Source organism: Glycine max, chromosome 10 (assembly GCF_000004515.6).
Source record: "Glycine max cultivar Williams 82 chromosome 10, Glycine_max_v4.0, whole genome shotgun sequence".
NCBI classification, from domain to species: domain Eukaryota; kingdom Viridiplantae; phylum Streptophyta; class Magnoliopsida; order Fabales; family Fabaceae; genus Glycine; species Glycine max.
Window position 1 is genome coordinate 50,818,305 of NC_038246.2, and position 13,310 is coordinate 50,831,614.

Genomic DNA, 13,310 nt, shown 5'->3' on the forward strand with positions numbered 1-13,310 from the left:
ACTATTTTATCCCGGAAGTTAATGATTTGGTATATTTTTTCCATTTTCGGGGAGTAAATTTTATATTATTTATCAATGAATTATATATTAAGAGACAAAAATGACTATTTATAATAATTATTTTAGGTACTTAAAACTATACTTTTGTTTATGAGTAATATTTTTTTTGAAGATTTTTTTTGAAGATAATATAAAATTTTCATATTTTTTTAATACATATCAAATTACACGGCTCAATTAATAATTTATTGGTTCGATAGTGACCCAATTTCTTCACCAAATCGGGTGAAGGGAATGATTTTTAAAACTTTGATCTGTACCAAAATCCCTATACTAATAAAGCAAAAGGCAGGTTCATACATGTATTTGTTAGTTTGTTGACTCCTTTCAACCTAACCCATCATCGTTCACACCCGTGGTTCTGGCTCTGCCCTATTTTCGGTTCCTCTCGTTATCGAAACAGAAACCATTTGTGGTGAACATGGATTTGGACCAGTGGATCTCGAAGGTCAAAGATGGCCAGCATCTTCTCGAAGACGAGCTTCAACTTCTCTGCGAATATGTACTCTTCTTTCTTCGATTCCTCGCTGTTACTCCAAAACCCCCTCTTGCCCAGCCTTTGTTTATTTTACCCCTTTTTTTGTTTATTAAATAGGAATCTGATTATGCATTTTGTTCCCATCGCATTTTCGATCCAAGCCTTTGTTCTTCTCACGGTTTTCTCCCTTTTTCTTGGGATTTTATTGAGGAAACAAAATTCTTAATGCTCTCTTTGCTTCTTAACTTCGTATTGTGTCTAGAGATTTTTTTTTTCTTTCACAGTTTTGCCCTTTGTCTTCCTTCATTCGGGATGGTGTTTTCTAAATTCAATTGCAACCTGTGCTCACTGAACAAATCATTATCTCATTATTAATTATTAAACATGAAGTAATTCAGTTACTTTTGCTTTAGTTCTAGTGATAGGTTCGTGTTTGTCATTTGTGCACCTTGGTGTTATTAAAATGTTTTATGCTAACTTGCACATTCTTTTATTTTAATTGAATCCGTAACAAACGTTTTATTTTTGAATTTTGCAATACCTCAGGTAAAAGAGATCCTTATTGAGGAGTCCAATGTGCAGCCTGTCAATAGTCCAGTGACTGTTTGTGGTGATATTCATGGTCAATTCCATGATCTAATGAAACTTTTCCAGACTGGGGGTCATGTGCCTGAAACAAATTATATTTTTATGGTATTTGCTACCCTTTTTTTTTCCTATTAACTTTGATGATTTAATATCTGTTTGGGAGTTCTATATTTTCCTAAATGCATTGCAGGGAGACTTTGTTGATCGAGGTTACAATAGTCTTGAAGTTTTCACCATCCTTTTACTTCTAAAAGCTAGGTATGCTCTTTTAATTCATGCTTGCATCTGTCTTGACTCTCGACTTGTTGTTGTTGTCTTTGCATGTATTGTTAATAAGACTATCACTTGGAATTTGTCCTAGCTTTGCAGGAATTTAAGAAGAGTTTTGAGATTAATTTGGTTTATTCCCCACAGTCAGTGTGATGGATTTTTACACTGTCAGCCAATTAGAAATTGTGCTTGATATGATTTTTTAAAACAATTATTATAAAAGTCAACTATCTCACCATAAATGACAATCCATGATTTGATGACAGGATAAAAAACATTTACACTGTCAGCATATTCTAATTAACTTCTAAGTTTTAATATCAAAATGCTTATGATAATGATACTTTCAAACAGTCTTTCATTGCTAGCATATTTGACTTTGGACAACATCCATTTGCAAATGGTGCAATTTTGTGAATTATCACATCATTCATTCAGCATTAGTTTTAAATTGTTTACTTCTATTTAGTTTTTTCTATGGAGCCTGTCCTTCCCATACGAACTACAAATTCATTTATTCTTCACTTCTTGTACTCAACTTCAGCATAGGAGCAATGATTGTGGTGCAAAGTAGGAAGAAAAGAAGGGTAACAGTGGATTAGTGTCATTTAGGAAAGGACGAAAGGTATGAAATACGGATGACTCATGTTGGGAATCTGAATTGTAACCAACCAGCCATCCAGCACACATGTTAAGTGGCGTGGGGAGTACTAGGCTAGGGGTCAGTTATAAAGGAGGTTATAAATAAGGGAGAGGCAGGAAAATTTTAAGTAAGGGGTTTTGGAACGAAGGAAGCAAACCCTTGAAGTGCTAGCAGTTTTTCTACATTTATTTTATGCTTTCTGTTTTGTGAGTGCCATTTAAGTATCTAATAAGATTTTGCAATGGACATGCAATTTTTTATTTCTTCTCCTTGGTGGAAGGAATAAAATTGATTTTTGAGACTTCCAAATATGTGCCAAGGCATTGTTTAAAGTTATCCTAAGTCTCAACACCATCCACTCCCCCGAAAATGATTTGGCCTTGTGAAATTTGTCAAAAGCTCTTCATAGATGGCCAAACATTAACATATTAATTAATTGGCTATTCTCTAAACATTTCGTTTACAGCTTAGCATGGCACCCAAAAACTGGTTGTTTTCAACCTCCTAGTGGTTGTAAACTTGTATATTTCATTGATCATGTTTGAAGCTCAAATGCTAGATCTGATGCAATGATAGTATTTTTCTGCACTTCATCTGTTTCACCTCCGTCTTTCATTTGCTCTATAATTTTTGGCTTTTGCTGAAAACAACTACTGGTGTGATTCTTATAGTTTTTTTTTTCCTTTGAAAATTTACATATCCTTTTATTTTTCTGTAATTTCATAGATACCCAGCTAATATTACCCTTTTACGTGGAAATCATGAAAGTAGACAATTAACCCAGGTACGCTTATTGAATGGAATCATCACATGAATCATTCTGAACTTGTAGAATTTTATATTTTTTTATTCAAACAGATTGTGCAACTGAGGAGTGGTCTAAAAAATATTTCTAATCCTGTCAGTCTAGCATGCTAGTTATAATCTTCTGAAATGTTAGTAGTGCAATTATGTGCCTCACTTTATTTCTTGCTAATTAGTAATTGCAGTGATGCCACCTTAAGTAATTTTTCAATATTGCTAGTATTGTTGAGTTCACTGAGGCAGGTTTATTTTCAGGGTCTAATAATTTCTGATGTCCAAAGAAAAGTTAACCAAGTCATTGACAATTTTAAATTTGGCCCTTTTGAAATTTTTAAGCATGAATTGGCTAAGCTAGAGGAGTTTCGTTGCTTTGAATTTTTTGAAGCTGTAATCAATGTTTCGGGATGGTTGTTTAGGTTGAAATTTTGAAATGGCTAGGAAAACTAATGTAGTTTTTGACTCATTAGGGATCTCATCTACCATGGATGTGAGACTGAAAAGTAAGGTCAGTAGTAGTCAGGTTGTGGTGCGGAATGCTAGATTTCATAATTCATAATGGAGATATGAATTGTGGTAATACTAAAACTAGAAATGCCCAAGTATCATACTGATTTATGTTAATTTTGTAATTTACTGTTTTGCTAGGTCTATGGATTTTATGATGAATGCCAGAGGAAGTATGGCAATGCCAATGCTTGGCGGTATTGTACAGATGTGTTTGACTACCTAACTCTTTCTGCAATTATTGATGGAACTGTAAATATCTTTCACTCCCTCCTCTTCAAGTATCTATCCCCCATGTGCCTCTGTGCATCTTGGTGGGTAGCTTACTGGATTTATTTTGACTTTTTATAGTTCTGTTTGAATGGTTCTTGTTCAAAATTAAGTTTTATATATGTTATGTTTGACCCAGGTGCTTTGTGTTCATGGCGGCCTATCTCCTGACATTCGAACAATTGATCAGGTCCTCTAGCCTCCTTCTTAGTTGTTGGCCAAAAACAATATTTTTATAGCTTAGACTATCTTCTCGTACATGTGTATTTTGTTCAGGTGTCTGATTATATCTTCTCAATTAGGATTGTGTAATTTTCAACATTCACATTGCACCATGGTGTCATCCTTATAAATGCCCATCCATGCCCTGTCTGTTTGTGGATACATCATATGAACAGTCAAGTTATATATTTGTTTCCATGATGTGAAATGTCTCTTTAAATTAAGATTGATGGTTCCCCATGATTTTCCCCATGATTCTCATGCTATTTAGACTTTAGACAGAAAAATGAACAGCTGGACATGGACACTTGCATATTTCCTTTTCTTTATTTTTTACTGGTAACTTAATAATGTGGCCCTTTTTGTTCGACTTCAGAAAGCCTTCAATGCTTGCCATTTTGATATTTTGGGTAAATTACTTCTTAAATTTAAACATGTTTGGAGCACAGAAATTACCTTTATTTTTTAATAATTACAGTAAACAAACACTTTGTTCTTAATTATTTGGATCATTTTTAAGTTAAATGAATTATTGTTTTCAGAGAGAGAATTATTTTCTATCTTGGTTATGGTTAAAAGTTAGAAATGAATTTTTTATTGCAGATAAGGGTCATTGATCGGAACTGTGAAATTCCTCATGAGGGTCCTTTCTGTGATCTAATGTGGAGTGATCCTGAAGATATTGAAACATGGGCAGTCAGTCCCCGTGGAGCAGGTTGGCTTTTTGGATCGAGGGTTACTTCAGAGGTAATATAATTTATTTGTTAATTGCTTTTAGATTTGAATATTATGCTTTAATCTTACCAGTGCATTCTTTTCATGCAGTTCAATCACATAAATAATCTGGATCTTGTTTGTCGAGCACACCAACTCGTTCAAGAAGGCCTTAAGTATATGTTCCAAGATAAAGGCCTTGTAACTGTATGTTTCTTATATGAATTACATAATTTTTCTGTTCCCTAAATTTTTAAAATATAATTTTGGGCTCTTGGATATTAAGTGATCGCCTTTGGAAATTTGCAGGTATGGTCTGCACCTAATTACTGTTACCGATGTGGAAATGTAGCTTCTATTCTGAGTTTCAATGAAAATATGGTGAGTCATCTGAAGCTTTTTGCTGTGTTTTAATCTATTTCCATGATAATGATGGTTTCTTCATTATTTGGTCTTGTGATATCATGGTGCTTTTCTTTTCCCTTGATGCATCAAATGGTACTTATTTCTTTAATGATTCTGTATGTGACGAGATGGAGAGCGCCTTGATGTCATGAGTGTTTTATACTGTGTTTGCCTCACTGTTTTATATGCTATCCAGTGCTAACTACTGAATTTACAGTATATCATGATGAAATTTCATCTTTTATCTTACCTGGCATTAAATTTTCAATCGAGTATTTTGCTAAATTAGATTTGATTTGATGGATGTGCCCAGGGATAGATTGTAAATGCAATCTTGGATGTCTCTCAATTTCACTCCAATTTAGCTAATTTTTGAATTAGCAAATGGATGGGGACTATTACAATATGCGTATTTGTTCTTAATGGGAGTTGCTTATGGGGCTCTTATGCAGGTTTACTAATAAGCAATTGACCTGATAATTGATATAAGAATTGTTGCTTATGTAAGCAATTGTTCCTAATAGTTTTGAAGATTTGTGAGACAGTTGTAGGATCTATTTTAAGTTTTTAAGGATTGCATCAGCAGAGCGAAAATTTGTTGTACTAGTAGTTCTTAAATCTCGTTATATATAGACAGAAAGTGAGTTAAGCAACTTTGCCATGGTTGTACTGGTGAAGTTGTACTATCGGAGATGATCTTAGTAAATAACTTATAATTTCTCTGTGACAGGAAAGAGAAGTTAAATTTTTCACCGAAACAGAGGAGAACAATCAGATGAGAGGACCCAGGACAGGCGTTCCATATTTCTTATAAGTTGGTGCAAATTTTTGTTTGAATTTATTGTAAAATTATAGCAATACAGTAAATGCATTTATGAATTGGGCATTGATAATCGTGTATTGGTGCTTTACCTTTTAAAGGCTGATTTTATTGATCATAAGATTAGCAACCCAGTTAAAATTTTCACTGATAATTTAGTAGTTAAATTTTGATTGAAAAATATATATTTTTTGCTTAATTATTACTACAAATTATCTTTATTTGAATAGAATTGTTAAAATTTCTTGGCATATTGTAAAAGTAATTTGCAATGTACTAATTGTGGGAATCAAACAAAATTTGATAATTGAAATAAATTTAAATGACACTTTACTCCAATATTTTAATGCATCTTTAGCTTATTTTCTAAATTACCAAAGAATTTTAGTTCAGTTGATTGGGTACGATATTATAAGTATTGTAAATTTTATGGTATTATGTTCAATTTTTATGAATTAAAAAAAAAACTTATTTTGTAAACTTTTGTGCCCGACAAATTTTCTACTGCCGAGTTTTTTGTTAATTTCTACGTGACGTCTGAAAAAAAAAATTTGTAGGGAAGTGGTTCATTAACAATAATTAAAGGCTGATTCTGAATTCGAACTAATGATGAATCAGTAATCAAGACACAACTTTACTACTCTATTAGGGTTTGCCCTCATTTAACCACAATATGATTTATTTATTTTAATGTAACATTTGTATTGTCAATCTTGAGAGTAACATTTTGCTCGAATTAAGGTTTCTTTCTTTTTCTTTTTTTTTAAGTTAGGAGTGTGCTTTAGAAGATAGAATACTTTTGTTGTTGATTAAAAATTAACTGTTAAAATTTCAATAATTTCATGATTTAATATGCATTTATATATATATATATATATATATATATATATATATATATATATTGTCTTTTATCCTTTGTTTGAAATGATTATTGAATACCAAAACCATATTTTGTTTGGAGCAGAGAAATATAAATTATAAATTATAAATTACCAATATTAAAATAAATATAAATTGTAAATATACTAAAAAATAGAAAAAGTTAAATATCATTGTAATCATTAAAAAATTATAAAAGAATTTATCAAAATCAAAAAATGCAATTATAACTAATAAAAATTAATAACCATAAAGCATAAATAAAATAATATTATAAAATGAAAACAAAAAGTTAAACAATATTTTATAGTTTTATAATATTAAATAAGTTTTTTAATACAATTTTTTTTAAAAGGCTCATTTCATATTGAATAAATCTTCAAAAGATAAAATTGATGTGAAATGAATTATAAAAAAAAGTGATAATCAAGTTTTTGTTAAAAGATTTTCATTAATTTCATTTTATGATATAATTATACAAATGACATATTTTTCCGATGTTCTTTTAAAAAATTTGAAACATTTTACTTTCTGTGAAATCAATATTCAGATTTCATTTTCTTATAACTACAACAATATAATTTATAAATTTTAAATCAGATACAAATTTTTAAGATTATAATTTTTTTTATTAATAATCTTTATATAATTATACAACTATTTTATTCTGATTTTATAAATTTAATCATACTAAAAAAAAAACCCTCAAATAACTTTTGTGACAATTATCACGTGTATGGCACGGACACTCCTTTTAGTTAGTAGCAAAAGCAAAAGGCAGTTTGATATGTAATATGTGTTAGTTTGTTGACTCCTTTGAACCTAACGTAACCTGATCCGTGGCTCTGGTTCTGGCTCTGGCTCTGCCCTTTTTGGTTTTCTCTCGTTACCGAAACCAGAAGAACCATTTGTGGTGGACATGGATCTGGACCAGTGGATCTCCAAGGTCAAAGATGGCCAGCATCTTCTTGAAGACGAGCTTCAACTTCTCTGCGAATTTGTATCTCCTATTCCTCCAAAACCCTCTCATGCCCAGCCTTTTCTTTCTTTCTTTCTTTTAATTTTATTATAAAATAGGAATCTGATTATGCATTTTATTCCCATCGCCTTTTCGATCCCAGTCTGAATGCTCTCTTTGCTTCTTAACCTCGTATTGTGTCTACATATTTTTTTCTTTCACAGTTTTTTGCCCTTTGTCTTCATCCAGGATCGTAGTTTTTAAATTCAATTGCAACCTGTGCTCACTGAACAAATATTATCTCATTATTAATTATTAAATATGAAGTAATAATTCAGTTACTTTTGTTTTAGTTCTAGTGATAGCTTTGTCATTTGTGCATCTTGGTGTTATCAAAATATGTTTTATGCTGACTTGCATATTCTTTTATTTCTATTGAACCAATAACAAACGTTTTAGATTTTTGAAATATCTCAGGTAAAAGAGATCCTTATTGAGGAGTCCAATGTGCAGCCTGTCAATAGTCCAGTGACTGTTTGTGGTGATATTCATGGTCAATTCCATGATCTAATGAAACTTTTCCAGACTGGGGGTCATGTGCCCGAGACAAATTATATTTTTATGGTATTTGCTACACTTTTTTTTTCTCTATTAACTTCGATGATTTAATATCTGTTTTGGAGTTCTATATTTTCCTAAATGATTGCAGGGAGACTTTGTTGATCGAGGTTACAATAGTCTTGAAGTTTTCACCATCCTTTTACTTCTTAAAGCTAGGTATGTTCTTTTAATGCATGCTTGCGTTGCATCTGTCTTGATTCTTGACTTGTTGGCTTTACATGTATTGTTAATAAGATTATCACTTGGAATTTGTCCTAGCTTTGGAGGCATTTAAGAAGAGTTTTAAGATTAATTTGGTTTGTATCCCATGGTATCAAAGTGTATAAGTTTGCTAAACGGTCAGTGTGAAGATTTTTACACTGTCAGCCCATTAGAAATTGTGCTTGATATAACTTTAAAAGTAAGTATTATAAAAGTCAACAATCTTACAATAAATGCTTATGATACTTCCAAACAGTCTTTCATTGCTAGCATATTTGACTTTGGAAAGTTTACACCCATTTGCAGTGGTGCTTTTCTTTTTTTTCTTTTGAAAACTTACATATCCTTTTATTTTTCTGTAATTTCACAGATACCCAGCTAATATTACCCTTTTACGTGGAAATCATGAAAGCAGGCAATTAACTCAGGTAAGCTTTGTGAATGAAATCATTACATGAATCATTCTAAACTTGCAGAATTTTATATTTTTTTTATTCACACAGATTGTGCAACTGAGGAGGGGTCCAAAAATATTTCTAATCCTGTCAGTCTAGCATGCTAGTTATAATCTTATAAAGTGTTGGTAGTGTAATTATGTGCATGACTTTATTTTTTGCTTATGGCAGTGATGCCACCTTAAGTAATTTTTCAATATTGCTAGTATTGTTGAGTTCACTGAGGCAGGTTTATTTGCAGGGTCCTATAATTTCTGATGTCCAAAGAAAATTTGAACCAAGTCATTGGCAATTTTAAATATGGTCCTTTTGAAATTTTTAAGCATGAATTGGCTAAGGTAGAGGAGTTTAGTTGCTTTGAATTTTTGAAGTTGTAATCAATGTTTGGAGATGGTTGTTTAGGTTGAAATTTTGAAATGGCTAGGAAAACTAATGTAGTTTTTGACTCATTAGGGATCTCATCTTCCATGGATGTGAGATTCAAAAGTAAGGTAATATTAATTGTGGAAATACTAAAACCAGAAATGCAAAAGTATCATGCTGATTTATGTTAATTATGTAATTTACTGTTTTGCTAGGTCTATGGATTTTATGATGAATGCCAGAGGAAGTATGGCAATGCCAATGCTTGGCGCTATTGTACAGATGTGTTTGACTATCTAACACTTTCTGCAATTATTGATGGAACTGTAAATATCTTTCACTCTCTCCTCTTCAAGTATCTATCCCCCATGTGCCTCTGTGCATCTTGGCGGGTAGCTTACTGGATTTATTTTGACTTTATATAGTTCTGTTTGAATGGTTCTTGTTCAAAATTAAGTTTTATATATGTTATGTTTGATCCAGGTGCTTTGTGTTCATGGTGGCCTTTCTCCTGACATTCGAACAATTGATCAGGTCCTCTAGCCTCCTTCTTAATTGTTGGCCAAAAACAATATTTCTATAGCTTAGACTATCTCCTCGCACGTGTATTTTGTTCAGGTGTATAATTATATCTTCTCAATTAAGATTGTGCAGTTTTCAACATTCACATTGCACCATGGTGTCATCCTTATAAATGCCCATCCATGCCCTGTCTGTTTGTAGATACACCATATGAACAGTCAAGTTATATATTTGTTTCCATGATGTGAAATGTCTCTTTAAGTTACGATTGATTGTCCTTCTTCCCCATGATTCTCATGCTATTTAGACTTTAGACACAAAAATGAACAGCTGGAGGTGGACACTTGCATATTTCCTTTTCTTTATTTTTTACTGGTAACTTAATAATGTGGCCCTTTTTGTTTGACTTCAGAAAGCCTTCAATGCTTGCCGTTTTGATATTTTGTTTGAATTAGTTCTTAAATTTGTCAAACATGTTTGGAGCACAGAAATTACCTTTGTTTTTTAATAATCACAGTAAACAAACACTTTGTTCTTAATTTTTTGGATCATTTTTAAGTTAAATGAACTATTGTTTTTGTTAGTCTTCAGAGAGAGAATTATTTTCTATCTTGGTTATGGTTAAAAGTTGGAAATGAACTTTTTATTGCAGATAAGGGTCATTGATCGAAACTGTGAAATTCCTCATGAGGGTCCTTTCTGTGATCTTATGTGGAGTGATCCTGAAGATATTGAAACATGGGCAGTCAGTCCCCGAGGAGCAGGTTGGCTTTTTGGATCCAGGGTCACTTCGGAGGTAATGTAATTTATTTGTTAATTGCTTTTAGAATTGAATATGTTTTAATCTTACCATTGCATTCTTTTCATACAGTTCAATCACATAAATAACCTTGATCTTGTTTGTCGAGCACACCAACTCGTTCAGGAAGGCCTTAAGTATATGTTCCAAGATAAAGGCCTTGTAACTGTATGTTTTTTATATGAATTACAATAATCATTTTGTACCCTAAAGTTTTAAAATATAATTTTGGGCTTGTATAGATATGAAGTTGTCAATTCCCCTTTGAAAATTTGCAGGTATGGTCTGCACCTAATTACTGTTACCGATGTGGAAATGTAGCTTCTATTCTGAGTTTCAATGAAAATATGGTGAGTCAACTGAAACTTTTTGCTGTGTTTAAATCTATATCGATGATAATGATGATTTCTTCATCATTTGGTCTTGTGATATCATGGTGCTTTTCTTTTCCCTTGATGCATCAAATAGTACTTATTCTTTAACGATTCTGTATGTGATGAGATGGAGAGCGCAGTGATGGCATAAGTGTTGTATGCTTTGTGTTTGCTTCGCTGTTTTATATGCTATCCAGTGGTAACTACTGAATTCACAGTGAAATCATGATGAAATTTCATCTGCTATTTTACCTGGCACGAAATTTTCAATTGAGTATTTTGCCAAGTTTGCTCTGATTTGATGGGTGTGCTCAGGGATAAATAGTAAATGCAATCTTGTATGTCTCTCAATTGGACTCGAATGTAGCTAAGTTTGGAATTAGTAAATGGATGGGGCTATTAGCCTATTACAATATGCCTATTTATATTCATTTTTTTTCATTTAACTTTTCAATTATACTCTTATTACGTTTTACTTTAAAAAAAAAATCAAAGTCAATAAGCATATTCTGATATTCACATTTCTGTGTTTTTTTTTCTCCCTTTGTGTATATGTTAAATAAATACTATTAACTTTTGTTTTAATAAGTGTTTGTTGGTTATACTTGACAATATAATGATATTCATAAAAGTCATGAATTATGTTATACTTATTTCTATGTAGTTAGAAAACGAGAATAAATTATTTCAATTTTATTAATATACATAAAAAACAAATTATTTTGCAATATACCAACTTCATTTGTTGTACTGTTGGAGATGATCTTAGTAAATAACTTATAATTTCTGTGACAGGAAAGAGAAGTTAAATTTTTCACCGAAACAGAGGAGAACAATCAGATGAGAGGACCCAGGACAGGCGTTCCATATTTCTTATAAGTTGGTGCAAATTTTTGTTTGAATTTATTGTAAAATTATAGCAATACAGTCATGTATTTATGCTTTGCCTTTTAAAGGTGGATTTTATGGTCACAAGATTATCAATCCAACGATATCTTAGCACTGGGTCGCACGGATAATTTTATATTTAAATTTTATTGAAAAAGATTTTTTTGTGCTGAATTATTACTACAAAATATCCTTATTTGAATAGAATGGTTAGAATGTCTTGGTATGTTTTTAAAATAATTTGCAATGTGTTAATATTATGGGAATCATACAATTTTGATAATTAAAATTAATTTAAATTATACTTCACTCCAATAAAATGCGAATTCCGTTTTAGTGTGTTTTCTAAAACTTTTGTGCTGCCAAATTTTCTACTGTTGAGATAAAGTACAAATATACAAATTTGATCATTTCAACGTGACGTCTGAAAAGAAAATTTGTTGGAGGGTAGCTCATTAACGACACTTGAAATTGTGATTATTTAACATTTTTTGTATTCTCAAATTAAGTTTTTTTAGGAATGTAAAATAGAATTTTCTATAGTTGTCGATTAATAAATAAACAGTTAAAATTTTAAGAATTTATTTATTTAATATACATCTGTATATATTTTATCACAATAATAGTTATATATTTTCTAAGGATAGTGGCTCATTAACGACCACCAACACGAATGAAAGGTAAAACCATATTTCTGTCGCACATTCTATTGATTTTGGGTATATTAAACTTGTATTTGTTTTCAAGAACCATAGTTCTCAAACTCTACTCTAATCCCATTACATTGAAAATAGCCAAATTAAAATTTCACAGAAAATGAATTATGAAAACAAACACGTACGATTGACTTCTTACCTCGATCTATTGTCTTGTCTATAACAGTCTCTGACTATCAACCTGTCAGAGCCTTCTTAATCTATGCAAATGTATTATCAATCTCACATAGTAATGTATGCCAATACTACTTCATACGCATAGCACGATCTAATGACTATTACAAAATAATCTTTTATTTCTACAAAAAAGTGACTCAATGTACCTTCTAAGTTCTAAATATACACATGGCCCCAAGGATACATTAAGTGGAGTTTTGACTTCTAGTAGCTAACTAGCAATCTGGTCACAAGCTTCATCTTCCACGTTCAATTTTTCTTTCATCCCAACAGCCAAGTCTGATGCCCATTTCCTCTGATGGCTTCCACGGGCACAAATCAAACAAGCCAACTCTAGCAATTTTCTTGCATCTTTTATGCAAGCTATTTTATCATATTATATGCAGTCAATAGAGCTATACATTCCCCTTGCATTTATTATACAAAGGCAGAATGTGAGAGGCATCTTTATATGGAAATATTTCAGCAGCATGGATGGATTCAAAATTTGGACCCTTAATTTTTCAGGACACTGGATTATCAGTGACAATAGAAGGAATATTTTCTTGGGAATATGTCATACTATTCAAACAGGATGGT

The 13,310-nt window shown here is 31.6% G+C and overlaps 2 protein-coding genes across 4 annotated transcripts; both read left to right on the forward strand.

The window, feature by feature from the left end:
• The first annotated feature begins 301 nt into the window (after positions 1-301).
• LOC100811943 (phytochrome-associated serine/threonine-protein phosphatase) lies at positions 302-11,922 on the forward strand. 2 transcript variants are annotated; one of them, XM_041006024.1, is made up of 11 exons: positions 302-562; positions 1,085-1,231; positions 1,317-1,384; positions 2,766-2,823; positions 3,489-3,599; positions 3,757-3,807; positions 4,443-4,586; positions 4,665-4,760; positions 4,863-4,934; positions 5,689-5,743; positions 11,801-11,922. In XM_041006024.1, the coding sequence occupies exons 1-11, from the start codon at positions 482-484 to the stop codon at positions 11,827-11,829; spliced, it is 912 nt and encodes a 303-aa protein (XP_040861958.1). In that variant the 5' UTR covers positions 302-481; the 3' UTR covers positions 11,830-11,922. The 2 variants fall into 2 exon arrangements, with proteins under 2 accessions (XP_040861958.1, XP_003536761.1); XM_003536713.3 differs by lacking the exon at positions 11,801-11,922 and having other exon boundaries at positions 5,689-5,896.
• On the forward strand, positions 7,437-11,922 carry LOC100811413 (phytochrome-associated serine/threonine-protein phosphatase). 2 transcript variants are annotated; one of them, XM_003536712.4, is made up of 10 exons: positions 7,437-7,657; positions 8,093-8,239; positions 8,325-8,392; positions 8,808-8,865; positions 9,471-9,581; positions 9,739-9,789; positions 10,430-10,573; positions 10,649-10,744; positions 10,855-10,926; positions 11,746-11,922. In XM_003536712.4, exons 1-10 carry the CDS (start codon positions 7,577-7,579, stop codon positions 11,827-11,829), a joined length of 912 nt encoding a protein of 303 aa, XP_003536760.1. In that variant the 5' UTR covers positions 7,437-7,576; the 3' UTR covers positions 11,830-11,922. The 2 variants fall into 2 exon arrangements, 1 of the variants encoding a protein (XP_003536760.1); XR_001383325.2 differs by lacking the exons at positions 10,649-10,744; positions 10,855-10,926; positions 11,746-11,922 and having other exon boundaries at positions 7,452-7,657; positions 9,739-9,873; positions 10,430-10,564.
• Positions 11,923-13,310: the final 1,388 nt, after the last annotated feature.